Here is a 17218-nt window from a genome sequence, read left to right as displayed (position 1 = left end):
GTTCGGAAGATTTTTCGAATATTAGAAATCTAAATTTCTTAATGCCACCTGAAGCAAATGCGAAAGAAGTTTCAATCGAAGTACTTAATGACACGATCTTTATGCGTGCTCCTCTTAAGAAAAAGAAATAGAACATAATACTATATGTATTTAATTATTATGTTTATACCTAAAAAAGATTTAACATCAAAGGTAGGAGATACAAGTTACATCAATTACAAGATCGATCTTCCTGTAGTTGTCTTCCCACATTTTATTCAAAACAAATAAAGTTCATGGGTCAACAACAAATTCTTAATAAAAATGTTTACTTCTTAGCGGGTGCGGCTTTCTGGCTACTTTTTGCCGATTTTTCGGATGCTTTTGTGGTTTTTGCCGGTTTTGCCGCAGATGTTGCACTTTTTGCTTTTACCGCTTTCTTAGGTTTCGCTGCTCTTGCGGCCAAGATTTGCTTCCTGCGTCTTTCAAGGAGTAACTTAGTCTTGACGGCTGGTGTACTCTTTGGCAGCTTGACCTAGGAACACCGAATGTTTTCGATAAACGATATAGATTCGGTAAACATATAGATTTATTCAATATCAAAAAATAAACTTACTCCACGCTTTTCTGCTAAAGCAAGCTCTCTTTCTTGTTGTCGTTTCCTTGCTGTTAAAATTGCTGCACGTTTCAGAACGGCTGCATATGGATTAAGACGTAACATCGCACGAGTGTTGCTCAATGGATTCAATTTCTTTACTCTGCGGACTACTTTCTTTCTGCAAGTTTGAAATTTATATGTAATAAATATATCATATATGAAACGATTATAAAATATTCATAAAGAATAAACGTCAGATATGGTTAAGTTATAATCACTGTCAATCAACAACACGGACCAAATTTCATCATATATAAAACATTGTATAATATAATATTTTTAAAAACTTATAATGTAAACCTATATACCTTGGTGCTCTCAAAACTTTACGAATTTCTTGAGATTTCAAAAGTCTCGATAAATCCGTATTCATCATTTTCGGGAAAGGTAAGTTATAATCGGCTTTAAGTTGCGATTCCTTACGCCAAGTTCCATAAAGAGCATCTAATTTTTCAAAGGCAGATTTTGTCCAGATTACGAAACGTCCAACATGACCACCAGGTGCCAATTTAAGCAGGTTCATTTTGTTAATATTCATAAGGTCAACACCGGGAATATTACGGAATGCTTTACGAATTCCCTAAATATAAAATAAAAAAAAAATGATAAATATTCGAAAGATAATAAATAATTATCTTTTTTTTTTTTTTTTAGATTTCTACATACTTGGTCCTGATGATATACGATTAAAGGTCCACGACGTTGAATGCGTCTGCGGTTACGCATTTTACCTTTACCAGCACGAAAACGTTGAGATTTATATACCTATAAATAAAAGGTTATTATCTTTTTCTAAATCAATGTACGTTAATTTAATTTGTTTGGTTAAATATACCCTGTCCTAGCAATTAATTTAGCTAGTAAAGAACGCCTATTATAACCATGTTTATATAGCACCTCATAGGAGCATCTGAATTAAAATTATTTTAACAAAGATGCGGACATTTTACGGTGCAAAAATGAAATTATTTAAAATATGCTTACTTTTTGAATATCATTCCATGCTTTAATACGTCTCAGAAATATAACAGCTTGTTTAGTCTTGTTATATTCTTGAATTTTATCCGATACTACTAAAGGAAGTTCTGGAATCTCTTGAACCATATGACCTGAACATAAAATAATACATGATATAGTAATTGCTTTATTTAAAAAAAAAATTAAATATATGAAAATTTCTGTATCAGATATTTATTAGCTATAAATAATCAATGGCAAATCAGAAACACGGACCAAAAGCAATCATCATGAAAATAATAATAAATAGACTAAACTAGAATTATATTTTTTCTTTAAAAAAAAAATTATTATTCACCCTTAGATTGTACAAGAGCTGGAACACCAGATGCAGCAATAGCAGAAACCATGGCATATCTTTTCTGATTAACATTAATTCGACGATGCCAACGTCTCCAAGGTTTCGTTGGGGCAAACATACGTCCACCTCTACACATGTTACCAAATGCACCTTGGCCAGAACGATGAGTACCACCACCACGTACACGAGGTATACGTGCTACAGCACGACCAGTACCCCATGACTCAGCAGAGGTTTGGTGACCTAATAAAAGAAACCTACATTTAATAATTGTATATTAGTTCTTTAAAATATAAAAAAAAAAACTAGGCACAAAATAATATATGCTCACCAGCTTCCTTAGAAACACAATATGGCTGCCTGCTATTCTTTGAGACTTGTTGGTGAACAAAATTCACGATATCAGGCCGAATTGGTGCTTTGAAGACAGCCGGTAGAGAAATTGTATCGCCTGAAGATTCATTTTTATCGGTATATATTGTTACAAGCGGTCGCGCCGTTGATAACGACTGTAAAATGAAAAATCAAAAAATAAGATAAAAATCCATTTATATCCAAATATATTTAATTATTAAAAATTAATGAGAAAAAAAAAACAAGAAGAAAAAAAAGAATTTCGAGTTTTGATAAAACTATTCTATTGATGAAATATATGGCGGACTAATTGATAAAAAAAATATTCATATTTTTAATACAAATAATACTCATACATGATAAAACAGATTATTATATTTAATAGAAAGAAAACAAAGATAGTAAAAAAATATATGAAATTGTAAGTTATATTTCAATATATAATAGAAACAAGCTATATTCATTTATATATCACAAGATTACACGTGGTCCAATTATGCGATCTGTGTATAATCTTAAGTTTAAATGTAAAACTTTTTAAAATTATAGAATATTTTAACAATAAAATTGTATAAGATATTAGATTCTCTTAAATTTCAAACAAAATATCAAATTTCTTACCATCTCACCTCTCTTTTCACAACTTTTCACACATCAGATATAAACTTACGAGGCAGCTTGTACGCCTAAGCTGATTATAAAGGAAGTTGGACGCGAGCGGAAATTACATATTAAAAGTCGCGCATGCTCAGAATGTAGTTTCTTTTAAACGCTATTTTCAATGAAATATATTTTTTCTTAGACGTGACAAATTAAACAACAAATTATTTGAAAGATGATAAATTTTCTGCATTGTTCGTAAATTTATTATTTAAATTTTGATTTATAAATAATTATATTTACAATAAAAATTAAATTTGACTATTTAGGTTCTTATAGATATGCACCAATCGTGATAAAGTTTGATGGAAAATGCTATATTATGATTGGTAGTTCTAACAGAAATACATTTCCAAATAATCGGAAGTACGTCAACATAGATTTAAACTATGTTCAATAATTAATGAAAGTAAATTATTACTATAAGTTTTTATTTATACAATTTATATTAAATGGCGGGAGAAGTTGTAGTCGATGCTCTACCATATATTGATCAAGGATATGATGAACCTGGAGTTAGAGAAGCGGTAAATAATATTTTTTTATAAAATTTCATTATCAAATTAATTCTAGGTTATATTATTAATGTATATTAATGAATTAATTATAATTCGTAAATATTTTAGGCTTTGGCTATGGTTGAAGAAGAAACACGTCGCTATAGACCAACAAAAAATTATTTAGAACATTTGACATCATTAAATATAACTGCTTTTGAAACAGAGGTAATGAAACATGAATTTGAACGAATGCAAAACCGTTTACCTATGGAAGTACTTAGTATGAAACGTTATGAATTACCTCCACCTCCACCAGGTAAAATGAATGATCTTGCAGCATGGAATGAAAGTGTAGAAAATAGCAGCGCACAATTAGAGCATCAGGCTACAAGGTAAATTATTTTTAATGTTTTAATCTTATTTTTGTTTAATTATTTACATTATTTGTAGCCTAATAATGTAACTAATATATTATTGTTATGTTTTATAATAACAGAATTTGTAATCTTGAATTAATGATGGAATATGGATGTGAAGCATGGAAATCTTATTTAGAAATATTAGTACAATTAGTAAATCAAGCCCAAAAACAATTACAAGCATTAAGAAAAAAGATACAAGAAGTTAATTGGCAAAGAAAATCTATGCAAACTCAAGGAGGAGAAAAGTTAAGAGCATTGGAAGCACAATGGGTGGGATTAGTATCAAAGAATTATGAAATTGAACAAGCATGTGTGCATTTAGAAGAAGAAATACAAAAGTCCATGATGAATAAGGGTGAAGGAGTAGAAATCAATGATGTACCAGGAGAGGAAGAACCTGATGTTCCAGAAAAAAGTGCAACAGAGGTTATGGCAACAGAAATGGATCAACAAGAACAAGAAAATCAAGAACCTCAGAACAATGTGTAAAAATATAAATGTATAAAATTATGAGTAATTATATTTTGTATATGTGTATTAATATATAAAAATGATAAATAAATTAATTTATTAATAGTAAATAAATAAATTTACTATAATTAATAAATTGTCAAAAAGTTACTTAATCTTGCTTAAGTTGATTTTGAAATAGGTTATATTGGAAAGTCTTGTATAGTATCCTATAGTGTCTGTAGAAAATATGATATTTTTTATGAAGTACTTTTTGTGCGAATATATCAATATTTATTAACAAATAATAATAATAATAATAATAATAAACAATACATAAATATCATAAAAATTAATTTATAAATATTATTCATCGATTGTTATTGGTGTTGAAATATCGTCAAATATAAAAGAGGTTAGCAATCATAAATAGTATATGAAAAAGTTAAAATATTTTAAACATTAGAAAGATTAATATAAAATTATTAATATTTATTATATTTTATTTAATAGATAATCACAATAATTTATCACAATGCCTTATGGTATTTCATGGACTCGATATATTTGTCTTGTTACATCAGCATTTTTTGCAACAGCAGCCGGTTCACAAATTGTACATCTCATATATCGACCGCTTGATGATTTAGATGATCTTATAGAAGAAGCATTTCAAAAAAAACTATTAGAACAAAAAAATGATAACAATACGTTACTTAATAAATAGAATCTTAATAAATAAATTATATATATTAATTATAATGTAATATTATATATCAAAATATATTAATTATTTAAATGTAATTGTTTAAATCTTTTATTATTTAATAAAGTTTCTTTTTAAAGGAATTGGGGAAAATAAAATTAAGAAATAAATAATATTACAAATTAAATAATTTAAAAAAATATAAAACACTAATTTTAGCTTCAATACAAGATTTAATAAAGCACAATTTATTTCATCATAGTTTACACATATCACGCTTTTTTTTTAATGCTTGAAATATACATATTTACAAGATGACTATCATCGTCTATAAATGACATATAGTATCATGTAACAATTATTTATAATTCACAATATACTTGGAGGACTATTTTAAATAGTTTGCTCGCATTGGTGTATCACTAGCACATTTTTGCATAAGCTTAGCTTGTAATTTAAATTTTAGGATAGCTACTAACTCGTATTCTTTTTTTATATAATTACAAAAGCGAATAATCAAGCGTTATTCTTGGGCAACTATTGGTATAAAAAAATACGTAAATTTTATCTCTATTTCAATCGTTTTGTAATGACAGGAAGAATAGTAAAAACACTCGTAAAGCCTTTATCGAATGATTTCGATTAATCACTAAATTGTCATAATGATGTTTCGCTGGCACCAGAACTCTGTGATTGAAGTGGTAAACTTGTTTTATATCCTGTCGATTCCTCCTCTAGCAATGCTATCCGTTGTTTTAAAGATTTTACCTATAAATCAAGAGATATGTAAAAAAAAAAAAAAAAAAAAAAGAAAAGAAAAGAAAAAAAAAGAAAGAAATAGCAAAAAATTAATTAATTCAGTTACATCATTCTTATTAAGACAACAAATTACTGCGCAGAATCAAGCGCAGTTCAATATTGAAAAGACAAGATGGCGATACGGAAAAGATCGTAGTGTGCAATAAACATGGCGTCGTTCAATATAATCAGAAAAATAAGAACGATCGCAGATAAAATGCCTGGTAAAAATTTGATGGAATTTAGATTTTTACCGATATATTTTATCATGGGTGGTGTGCTAGAGTTCCTTATGATTCATTGGCATGTTGGAGAAACTAACTTTTATAAAACGTATAAAAAGAGAAGAATAGAAGAAGCAGTTCAACAAAGATTAAAAGAAATATATTAATGAATAAATGAATTAATAAATAGTAAATATTATCCACAAATTAATGGGCAAAAATGAAATTTGTATCTATGACAACAAATTAGTGAGTACAATATTATAACCTCAATATTTCATTTTTACAGCAACAAAAATTTTTAATAAGATTTTTATACCTTTTTAGGTTTTCAGAATAATGTTGATATAATTTATGTGATTTGTGTAAAAACATATATGAAGTATAATAAATTATTTTACAAACATTTAAGTACAATTTTGGCAGTTTTTCTTAACTTATTTTATATCACACACCACATTTATGCTTGTTCATACCTGAGCAGCATGTCTTTCCACCATACCCAACATTTGTTGTTCCAATTTTTTTAATCTGGATTGATATTTTTTCTTAGACTTTTCTAAAGTTTGTACCAAGGCTCTAAAAATAAAATTAAAAGGTAATATTTTACGATCAATAAAATAATTTTTATCCATAATTTAATTACCCATTGGCTCTTTTTAAATCGTTAATAAGCTCAGCTGATTGTTGATGCCTCAATTCAGAATTTTTATTAACTTTATCTAAAGTAGAAACTAATTCTTGCAATCGTTCTTTTAGTCTAGCCTCTCGACCTAATGCTTCTATTAATTCGGATTCCATGCCTTCACTTTCGTTATCGCTTAAACCTCGGTCCTATAATAAATAAATATATATATATATATATATATATATATATATATATATATATATATATAATTTATCAATTGGAAAATAAAATTTTTATTATAGAGGAAGAAGAATTTTTACTTTATTCGTAGCCATTGCCAGCATGGCCTCTGTATCTCTGAGTTGACCCTGAAGATGTTCAATGGCGGCATGCTGAGCTGCAATTTGCGTATCACGTGCATTTAATTTCAATTCTATAGTAGCTCGTTCCTTTTCCAACAGAAAAACTCGTGCTCGTAGCTCTGCCTTATCCTCTCTCATAGCCATTAATTCCTGCGTGATTTAGTGACTTTTTAATTGACTACATTTCTTTTTGAATTCTCAGATGATTTGAAACTAAATAACAAACCTGCATAAGTACAGCTGTTTCTAAATCTAATTTTCGAGCTTCGGCGAGAGAAATCGTGTTTTTCGAGTTTAATGGTTCAGCGTGAACGCTTTCCAATTCCACTACAGTCGATCTAACCATAGCTCGTTCCCCTTTCAGTCTGCTAATGTGTCTTCTAAGTCTTTGCTCATCTTCAACGCACCAAGTCACTTCGGATCTAAGGATCATGAAATCGGATCATGAAAAATATTGTAAATTTATCGATTATTCCTATTTTTTTATATATTTACTCGTCCGACAAAACTATACTATCTTCCCACGGTGCATTCAGGGTATTCATACATTCGTTCTCCAATTTATTCAATACATGACAGGCTACATGTTCGGCCGCTCTCCTGTTTTCGATCGTAATGCTGTTTCTTTCCGTCGATAGAGCAATCTCGCTTTCCAGCAACGCTACCAACACATCATAAGCCTCTATCGCGCGATCACTATAAGAGAGGGCTAATCGTAATGCAATCGCGTTCGATTCGTACTTTCCCACTAAAAGGCTCAATCTGGAATAGAAGACGAAACTTCTACTAAAGTATAATTTTTATACATTTCTATTTTCTATTTTAGAGAAGGAAAGATGAATGTACCTGTCGCATTGCGCCTTACTCTCGTGTAAAGTCAAGGCAAGAACCGCGTTGTTCGTTCGAGCATGCTCTAGCCTGCTGTTCAATCTTTCCGTCTCTACTTCGAATTGTTTCTCGGATCCATTCAATTCTTGAATGTTTGAATGTTCCAGAAGATCTGACACCAGATGCTCGGCCACCATCGTGGAACACACCTATTCAAATTTAATAAAATTCACAGGAGAGAAGATAAATAAATAATAAAAGCTGCGGTTGTACGAATATATACAACGAAATTTCACTGGTGATTTCAATATTCGTGCGAGGGAGAAAAGAAAAAATATGAACAACAATGGGATAATAAGTAATATAAGTCATAAGTACCCCCAGATTAGTAATATCGGGTCCTGTGATGTGCCTCTCGTCGGTCCTTCTGAGTCTTACCCTCTCGGCTATTTTAAGAACTGGAACTTCCTCCCTCGTTACGCTCTTTGTCGGCGGTGTCTGCAGGGGTGGCAAGAGTGGCGAGCAAGGTGCACTCAAAGGTTCCGGTGAGCTGGTGTTGCCTCTTGTCTGCGGAAATCAAAGAAGAGCACGAGGAAAACATTACAGACGAAGGGAAGGGTTGATAAATATTTTTGTGAAAGTGTTGGCTGATCAAAGGCTGGCCAAAGGACGAGGTAACGATGCAAAAAATTCGTTCGACATTCAACGGTGGTTTCCTTTCAAAGAGGGGAAAAGTGTATTTGGGTGCATCAAGATGAAAGGAGCGATATTCTTTTCATCGCGGAGGAACTCTTTGCAGAGTTCCATTGCGTCGTTACGGTCAAAATCGCATTGACTCGTACGCGTCACACAATGGGATGATACGTCACAGTAGGTTAAATTGCTACCCACTCGTGCTTCTCTACGGGGCGACTCGCTGCCAGCCTGTTGCCTCTGATTGTTAGCCTGATTCTTGAAATTGGCCAGCTGAGCCTGTAAGCTGGCGATCTCTGCTCGAAGGGCTGTGACCTCTTCTTGTAACGCTGCCACGGCCACGCTTTGGCACGAGGCCGCCTGTTGTGTCGGTTCCGGTGTTGGTAACGCCGCCGGACTGTCCAATTGCTCTCTGCCATTCTGTCCATGTAAATTGACTTAATTATTATTTTATTAAATTAAAGAAGAATTTCATACATCATTAGATCTTGATACAACTTTCTAAATCCGTTGCAAACGTCACTGCTGCAATAACAGCAGAAGCAGAAGCTTACGAGCGACAAGTATACCTCGACAGTGCGTGGCTCGATGTCCTCGCAGCAGCTCGAATCGGCATCGCCTAACGTACGATCCCCATCCCCCTGAATGTCACCTCCGCCTTCGCTCTCTTCGACAGGATTAGTGATAGATCCCTCCGCGTCTCTGCTCGTTTCTATCTCTGCGGAGATCAACGATTAAACGAATTAAAACAGAAAAGGAAAAAAAAGGAAACGAAGCAGTTTCAATTATTCGCAAAGTTAAGGAAAAATTGAAACAAACTGGTAGAAAGTATGTAACGCTTGGACGAGAATCATCTCCTTTGGAGATCTCGTGTATTTTGGCCACGTGTTGAGAGGAACGAAGGGATGCCCTCGCAGCGGGAAACGCGTTAAAATATCAAACAAGCTCGGCTCGTAATAAATCTCTGTCCGAGGGAGATAGAGACCGTGGTCGCACAGGTTGACGGAATCGGTTCCCGTTTCTCCCCCTTACCAGACTCATCCTCCTCGGCAATTACGGTAGCTCGATGCCTCTCGAGCTGCCTGCCAAGCTCGGCGATCACGGAATGTAACTCGGTGAGCCGCTCCTCGTGCCTCGCCGCTTGTTGCTCCACCTTCTGTTCCGCTCGCGCTGCCTGAAGCTCCGCGCGGACCAAAGCCGCCTCGGTCGCCTCCCTGGCTCGTGTCTCCGCCACCAACCTCGCATTCAACTCGGCGACCTCGGACCGCAACGACGATAGGGCGGCCGCGTGCAGCTGCAACACAACCGCCAGGGAAAATCCCCTCGATTAACAACCATTTCGTTCGATAAACGATCGCGATCGTTCTTCGATCCCTTCGTCCCGGAAGGGGAGGAAATTTCCAGGGAATCGAAACGAGCATGTCTCGTTTCGTACGAGGAGAGAAATTCAACGACCAAGTATTCGTGATTCTTGGATCTCGTGACGCAATTCTCCGTTCCATTTGTTAATATATCGGATAAGATCTTTTCGATTATTAATAACAGTTGCAGTTTGAAACGAAATGGCAATTTCTATTTTTAACCTCTTAATCCTTTAGATCAACCTTACCTTGTCCCCGTCTAAATAAATTTCTAGTTGCAGCGAATCGCGATACATTATGCACACGAATTCATATAGTCAAGGAGAGAATAATTTGCCGATTCCATGTTTCTGTGCTCGAGGTCGACTCTAAACGCGTTTATCCTATTATCTTGGATCGATCTAAAGATTTAGAGAAAAAGATAATCGAGAAGGAACACGAGTAATATCCTTCGTATAATTTAAATAATATTCAATCTCGAAACATTTCTTTTTTACGAAAGAGAGAGAGAGATTAAAAATCTATTTTCTCAACTTCAACTTCGCTATCGACTATCGAAGAAGGCAGAAGCGGCGGCTATTTGCGACGAACACGCTATTTCCGCAAATAGACGGTTCCAGACACGATCGTTCTCCTTATTATCGTTGCCCCTCATTAATTTCACCGTATTCGCGATATTCCGAGCGTGAGCGCGGGAAACAGAGAAAAAGGAAGTGAAAAAATGCGTTAAGGAGCTCGCGGATACCTGTTTACGCGGCATCGTTCCTCGTGGAGTGCCCCCTTCGCGTAGGCAACCGTGCATGACGAACGTTACAAGACGACGAGCTGTTAATGATTCTGGCCATGTGATAGCGCACACCGATCAAAATGAAAAGAGAAAAATTCCGCATATAAGAATCACGACCCGTAATTACGAAGTATCCACAGTCGTTCTTTTATGAGAGTGAACGAGAGAGAGAAAGGATCAGCGCGCGTACCTCACGCGTTTTTCTCGACGACAGGTCGACGAGTAAACTAGTTTGTCATCTGGCTCCTCCGCGAGACATCGGATCTTTCTTTCCTATCTCCCCCTTCGTTCTCCTTTTTTCTCTCTTTCCCATTAGCCGTGTGCCACGCTCAACGAGTATCTACATTTTACACGGGAAATTAAGAAAATGGTTTGGAATAGTTTTGCCGATAAGAGTTGTTTAACTGCGATTATTTAACTCGAGGTATATAACAGTGTCGAAGAACTTTCGATTTTTCGACGAGGCATCGTTGCAAAAAAAAGAGAAATTTTCAAAGAATTTGCATCCATCGGATACGAAATTTTATCATTGCAGTTTGAGAATAAGAAGAAGAGGATCAGGGTTCGATCGACGAAGAATATTTTCCAACGTAATGGTATCCGGCGATGGAACACGAATCCTTGCAGAAAGGATTTGGTAGCCGCGTGCCGGTTGAATTCTGAATGTGCGAGTACCGTAAGAGAGATACAAGTGGAATTCGACCGTCTCTCTGGCCATCCTTCTCGTTCCATCCAGCTCGCTCGTACTGGTTAATGAACATTCACGCGGTGAACGTGACTAAATAAAGCTGGCTTTGCAAATAAAGCAATTTCACGCTCTATTTTTCTTACTCGTAATCGTCGTTTATTATCAATTATGTCATCGGTCGAACGTTTTCGAGCGAGAAGAAAACTCGTTGTAAACGTTATCTGCGACCTGAAAAGAAAAATCGAGTCGAGTCGAGTCGATTGCACAACTCGACAAAACGAGAACCTGGCCAGGTAAATTCTTCGCAATGACTCACAAGGAGATTACCAAAGAGGACAAGTCGCATAGGCTTCTCTCCCTCTCTCTGTCTTGGCCACGCGTGTTGTTTCAAGCACGAGCCGATTCCATCGAATTTCTCTCTCTTTCTTTCCCTCCTACGAGACGGTGGTAGTAGTCCAGGGACGTAAAATGATACCGGAAATTGCGGTAAAGTGGTATAAAGCCGGCGACAAGGGTGACCGAGGAGGGCATCGACTTTCTCGACAGACGAATACCCGATATCCTGTCCTCGATAGATAGAGCTCGGATCGAGCTCGTCTTTGATACACGAAATTACTTGGAAACTGGTGAAAGGAGGGGGAGGATAAATCCATTCGCGACGAGGCTGTGTTGCAGCGAGACTTTTGCTAAAGGGAAAGTTTGCCTTCTCGATGAAACTTCGGAAACTTTTCGAACCGGTCAACGGATGATTACGAACAATGCAAGGATAATCACAATACGAAGTTAAGTATATCGAGAGAGAGAAAGAGAGAAACTCGTACAAAAGTCGCGTTAAATACCGCGATTGTGTATCGCGTAAGGCGAAGAATATCTCTGACGTTTAAAACGTATGCAAACGAGACGTGAATAATCCGTTTGTTATTCGATAAAAATCGTGACTCATCCTACGCGATCGAGAGGATCCTCGCCTTTTCCTTGGAAAAAAAAATCCTCGAGATTTTAATCGAAACGTTTGCCTTAAAAAAAAAAAGGAAAATCTGCTCTTGCACTTCCAAGATCGAAATTCTTTAGGAGGAAAAGGAGATCCGCCGTATTTTCCCTTTATATTTATCTGACGAAATTTCAAGTTGCGGCGAGTTTTTATCCGATTACGCGCAGAATTCAAGGAAACTTGGACGAAGAATGGAAGCATGTTAAAATCCTCAAGTCTAGAACCGGATAATCGAAACTCTTTCCCTCGGAATGGCGAATCGAGAAAGGAAGAAAGAGAGGGAATCGATGAAACGATGTCGTTCAAGAGAGTTTTTTTACAAAAACGTTTCCTGGCGCTAAGTTGTTAATGTCCTAACAGTTTGCCCGCCTACAGAGCCCTGTCCCAGAGCAGCTCTGTATTACTTTTCCTGAAGATTTTACGAAATCATCGCTCGACGGATGCCAAAGACAAGTATCCGCTTCGCTCGTGCGTGGATCGAACAGGTGTTGGTCAAAAAACCGGACAGTTGTTGCCTCTTTCCACTTGCGAAAGACCAGATTTTTCCTTTCTTTTCTTTTTCCTCGGGGGAAAAACTCGCGTTTCTTCGTCGACACGGACGATAGAGAGCCACTCCTATTGGTCGGCGAGAGGCGCGGTCGCGAATAATTGAATTCGTACCCACGAAAGCTCGCCTCGTTGGAAAATATTATCACGTTCCGTGGAGGAAAATTGTGATAACATTATCACCGGCGTAACGGAGAACTTTGCGTAGAAACGAGGTTTGTCTTCTGGTGAACTTCTGTAACGAGATCACCGAGAATTGATATATATATATATAGTCGGAATAACGAGATCTTTCCGATGAAAACGGAGCTCCCTCCTCCCTCGGGAGGGGTAATCCGTTAAAGGGGTCAAGTGGGTGTTCTCTTTCGAGATCGTAAATTCCTTGACCAAGCCTCCGTCACCCTTTCGCTTCTCTTTGTTAGGCCGTCAAAAGGGACGAGTCAGCCTTGCTCGTTTCGATCCACGCTGCCAGACGGTTGAACGAAGAGGAAGAGGGCGCGAGGGGGTGAGAGCGCCGCACCACGGCTCGAAACACGGTCCTTTTGTGGCCGGTTGGACAAAAGAGGTTACCCAGAGACACGTCTATTCCGCCACGATGCGAGAGAACGTTGCCTGCGAAATGCCGTCTCCCTTAAACGCGCGAAAACAAGATCACTCCTTTCAACCCGAAGCGTTCTGCCGAACCAACCTGCTCGCCGCCAATCAGATTTTTCCACAGCGAGGAAAGTAACGGTATCATCCCCTTTCCTTCCGATTTACGCTCCTTCTCCTACTCCTAACCCAATTCAACCGATCGAGAAGAAAAGAAGAAACGATCGATCTATATTTCGTCTATCAAACGCGTCGCGGACGGAGGGGAGAGGAGGGAAGGTGGAGAGAGAGAGGAAATCGGCAATGACAGTCGGCGGAGTCTGGGATCGACGGTGATTCGACGGTGAAAATATGGAATCGGGACGGGTAGGTAGGGGAGCAGGTAGGGTGGAAGTGTCAAAGCGGTGGCAAACGAAATTACCAAGGCCGAAAGTTTATTTGAAATTCGGCTGCGCGAAATCGATCGTCCGGTTGGTTACCTCCTCCCTCTCCCGTCCGCCGTTCTATTCCTGCTGGATTAAAGTTTAAAGGGTGGTACTCGATTCTGCATAAGCTTACGGAGAGACGGACGGGGACGGGCCTACGAAGACAAGGGCGGACGAACGGATTGCGCGCGTTGAGACAGAGGGAGAACCGGGAAAAACGGGAGAAGAAGAAGGAGGAGGAGGAGGAGGAGAAGGCTCGGAGGAGATGGAGAAAGGGAGAGAGAAGACAATCTAAACGCGTGACGCGTGGAGGGGGAGGGAAGACGAGAGGGATAAAAAATGAACGAGGCGTTTCGAGTCGAATATGAAGAGAGAGAGAGAGAGAGAGAGGGAAAGGGTGAGGAAGGGCAGAAACATCGTTCTGTTCCTGAGAGACAGGCCGATCTACTCCCGACGAGATCCCTTTCGAATCGAATATACGACAGAGGCAAAAATTACGGAACTCCATTATCGGGTGTCGGAACGGTGTTCGCCTCTGGCGGTAGGCCTTGTTCTCGCGTTTCGTTAACGCGCTCGATGATGCGCCATCGAGTTTTACCCCCTTCTTCTTCGCGCTTTCCTGCCATCCGACGCGTCCCTCGGCCCCATCCTTCGTTAATCGATGATACCGGACGACGGGGGACTCGAAAATTATTCCAGTGATCGAAGCAAGTTCCAACTTTCCTCTTATCGAGAGTGGATCGAAAGAAAGGAAGATACGAAGGACGCAGATATCACGAGTGTATATCGAGCGTAGGCAAGTTCGAACGGTTGGACAGAGTCGAGAAAGTTCGTTAAGAAAAAATCCTTCTCGCTCCAGCACTTACTGACTCCTGCCGCTTGTCCCTGTGACTAGCTTCGACCTGTATGGGGACGGTTCTGTCGGAGCTGTGATCGGCGGGGCAGCAAAGCCACGACCTAGACCTCGTTAATCCCTTCGGTTCCTCTTCCTCCTCCTCCTCGGCATCCTCGTCCTCCTCTGTGGTGGCGCAATGAACGTAGACCAGGTCCCTTCTCGGCGGCTCGAGGATCTCTTTGCTGGCCGGGGCGGAGACGTGGCTCGGCTGCACCGTGTACCTGATCGCCTGTTGGCAATGCTGCTGTTGCTGCGCCTGCTGCACCCGTTGCAAACGGTCCACGTAGTAAGCCGGCTCCGCGGAGCCATTGTTCACGGCCACGGTGAAACCCGCCACGTTGCCTCGCTGCTAACTTTCCCTCACTGCAACATCTTTCGCACGGTCCATGGACGGCCGGCCTTTCCCCCGCCTTTTCCCCCTTGTTAAAATACCGCGGCGACGATCGGCTCGAAAGCGACACGGCAGTCGATACAGTTCCCCACGCGTCTTACGCTTCCGCTTTTGTTCCACACGTCCGAGATAAACGCACCAACAGCGCCGACCATTCACGGGACAGACAAATCCTCGTCACGCTCCGACAAATGCGACGCGACAGAGCGACTGGCGGCGAGACATTGCGACATTGTAGCGATCGGTAGTGGAATTTTTCCTAGCTGCAATTAGGTTACCAATTGACGGAACCAAGTCCAACTATGCTTTTGCGATCGATATAGTCGTCCACGGACGAAGGGGAGGGGGAACAGGAGGAGGAGGAAGGCGAAAGAATCGCGATCCACGATCGAGCCGATCCTCTTATTCCACTCTTGCATAATTCTCCAATTAGCGATTAGAGAGATCTTTCGTTAAACGAAACTCCTCCTTTCCAACTTGCTATTATTCTCCTATCGAACAAAGAGAAACGAAAACATGCTCCGTCGTAGTTCTCGGTTCGATACGCTTCGCGGCGTTGGAGGAAAGAGTTTTCGAAGAATGATGCGAAACGTGAAAATCGCACTCACTAATTACAATCCGTTCTCAGACTTTTTTTTCCTCCCCGCTTTGGCACGTGCGCACTGCAACACCGATCTCGCCATCGAAAATCGCGGAAAACCTCGAGCACCGCCGTTCAACGCCGTGAGATTTGCCGGTTCAAGTTTTTTTTTTTATATTTTTCAACGCGTGTTTAACGAGCAAGCCATTCCGACTGCTCGTTAACTTGTCATTAATGGCCCGGTCAATGTTAGCCTTCGATGTTCTCTCTCTCTCTTTCTCGCGACTCGTTACATTTTCCACCTTGTTGATCGTATCCATCGATTCGACGTTTTCCTAATAACACGAAAATATTTCCGTTTAATATTTCTCGCGTTGCATCTCTCCATCACCTCGATCGTGCTTCCGTTTCGCTAAAATTTCTCTCGCTTTTCATCGAGATCCGTATATAATCGGCCCAATATTTAATTTTTCCCTCTCGAGATTTCGAGCTCGTTAAGCAAATATAAAAAGTAATAGCCTACTTCGTTTGGAATGGAAGTTGGTCGAGTGCACTCGCGTCGTGTCTTTTTCGTACCGTTTCTGTTTTATCTCCACGAGAGGATGCTTTACAATTTGGCGAGCGATCGGCGTGGAAAAGTAAACGGAAAATTTCGAATCGATAATAAAATTGATAGAAACGAAACGAATTGAATGATGAATTTCCAAGACGAATACCTCGTTCGAATCTATGGTTTATCGAGAGACTCGGCCCCAATTTAACAATAAGAAAAGGGCTACGAGTTCCATGCGTTAATGCTTTACAATTTGGCGAGCAATCGGCGTGGAAAAGTAAACGGAAGATTTCGAATCGATAATAAAATTGATAGAAACGATTTCCAAGTCGAATACCTCGTTGGAATCTATGGTTTATCGAGAGACTCGGCCCCAATTTAACAATAAGAAAGAGCCGCTACGAGTTCCATGTGTTAATTGATCTCGCATGCGGTTGGCGCGTGGCGGCCGATTTAGAATGCCGGTTAATTGGTCCTAGCTGGTGTCTATCGATTCTCGGCCTCGGCATTCGGAGGACGCGTCGCGAAAACGGCCGGGAAATAAATTAATTGCTCGACCGGCAATTATGAGACGCGAGAAAGGGGCGGGGATTTCTGTCTCGGGCCTAACGAGACCCTTATTCCCGCCGGCAATTAGTTTTTTACGCGAGGTCAATGCGATCAAAGCGGCTGCGATTACGGTGAATTCCACTCGCGATTAATCCTTCGATGTTCGCGGTGTGCTTTTCCAAATTTATCGAAAAAAAATATACGTATATATATATATACATCGATATTCGGTATCTCGATAGCAAAATCGGCGATGAAACATATTCGATTGGTCGTTAAGA

The 17218-nt window shown here is 38.9% G+C and overlaps 4 protein-coding genes across 7 annotated transcripts in view; 2 read left to right on the top strand and 2 right to left on the bottom strand.

Moving 5' to 3' along the window:
- Window positions 1-229: 229 nt before the first annotated feature.
- Window positions 230-3068, bottom strand: LOC108002323 (large ribosomal subunit protein uL4). Its single transcript, XM_017063945.3, has 8 exons — window positions 2931-3068; window positions 2287-2464; window positions 1953-2198; window positions 1622-1746; window positions 1304-1402; window positions 946-1217; window positions 596-755; window positions 230-514 (listed from the first exon to the last, which is right to left on the bottom strand). Exons 1-8 carry the CDS (start codon window positions 2931-2933, stop codon window positions 308-310), a joined length of 1290 nt encoding a protein of 429 aa, XP_016919434.1. The 5' UTR covers window positions 2934-3068; the 3' UTR covers window positions 230-307.
- A 252-nt stretch (window positions 3069-3320) lies between these two features.
- On the top strand, window positions 3321-6486 carry LOC108002274 (pre-mRNA-splicing factor SPF27). Its single transcript, XM_017063861.3, has 5 exons — window positions 3321-3496; window positions 3596-3861; window positions 3966-4756; window positions 4855-6318; window positions 6397-6486. The coding sequence occupies exons 1-3, from the start codon at window positions 3422-3424 to the stop codon at window positions 4378-4380; spliced, it is 756 nt and encodes a 251-aa protein (XP_016919350.1). The 5' UTR covers window positions 3321-3421; the 3' UTR covers window positions 4381-4756; window positions 4855-6318; window positions 6397-6486.
- Window positions 4877-5145, top strand: LOC108002275 (ubiquinol-cytochrome c reductase complex assembly factor 6). Its single transcript, XM_062085844.1, has one exon. It carries the CDS (start codon window positions 4877-4879, stop codon window positions 5066-5068), a length of 192 nt encoding a protein of 63 aa, XP_061941828.1. The 3' UTR covers window positions 5069-5145.
- LOC108002310 (colorectal mutant cancer protein) overlaps window positions 5261-17218 on the bottom strand; it is a 37588-nt gene continuing 25630 nt past the window's right edge. For 2 of the 4 annotated variants that reach the window (XM_028668990.2, XM_028668992.2), the window contains 11 exons: window positions 9613-9874; window positions 9135-9298; window positions 8779-9000; window positions 8266-8454; window positions 7906-8096; window positions 7555-7821; window positions 7286-7481; window positions 7018-7209; window positions 6716-6903; window positions 6546-6648; window positions 5261-5815 (listed from right to left, as the gene is read on the bottom strand). In XM_028668990.2, coding sequence (XP_028524791.1) covers window positions 5705-5815; window positions 6546-6648; window positions 6716-6903; window positions 7018-7209; window positions 7286-7481; window positions 7555-7821; window positions 7906-8096; window positions 8266-8454; window positions 8779-9000; window positions 9135-9298; window positions 9613-9874 — 2085 coding nt within the window. In that variant the 3' untranslated portion in view covers window positions 5261-5704. The remainder of the gene's footprint in view (window positions 5816-6545; window positions 6649-6715; window positions 6904-7017; window positions 7210-7285; window positions 7482-7554; window positions 7822-7905; window positions 8097-8265; window positions 8455-8778; window positions 9001-9134; window positions 9299-9612; window positions 9875-17218) is intronic. The other 2 variants (XM_062085827.1, XM_062085828.1) reach the window with 1 other exon arrangement.

This window comes from Apis cerana, linkage group LG15, assembly GCF_029169275.1.
Source record: "Apis cerana isolate GH-2021 linkage group LG15, AcerK_1.0, whole genome shotgun sequence".
NCBI lineage: Eukaryota > Metazoa > Arthropoda > Insecta > Hymenoptera > Apidae > Apis > Apis cerana.
The sequence above is the reverse complement of the archived record's forward strand: the minus strand, read 5'-3'. Positions and strand labels throughout refer to the sequence as shown.

Coding starts and splice junctions, on each gene's coding strand:
- LOC108002323 (XM_017063945.3), bottom strand. Junction 1,747..1,952: donor AGCTCTTGTACAATCTAAGG/GTGAATAATAAT, acceptor TTTTATGTTCAG/GTCATATGGTTCAAGAGATT. Junction 756..945: donor AAAGTTTTGAGAGCACCAAG/GTATATAGGTTT, acceptor TCAAACTTGCAG/AAAGAAAGTAGTCCGCAGAG.
- LOC108002274 (XM_017063861.3), top strand. CDS start 3,422: ATGGCGGGAGAAGTTGTAGTCGATGCTCTACCATATATTGATCAAGGA. Junction 3,497..3,595: donor AACCTGGAGTTAGAGAAGCG/GTAAATAATATT, acceptor TAAATATTTTAG/GCTTTGGCTATGGTTGAAGA. Junction 3,862..3,965: donor TTAGAGCATCAGGCTACAAG/GTAAATTATTTT, acceptor TTATAATAACAG/AATTTGTAATCTTGAATTAA.
- LOC108002275 (XM_062085844.1), top strand. CDS start 4,877: ATGCCTTATGGTATTTCATGGACTCGATATATTTGTCTTGTTACATCA.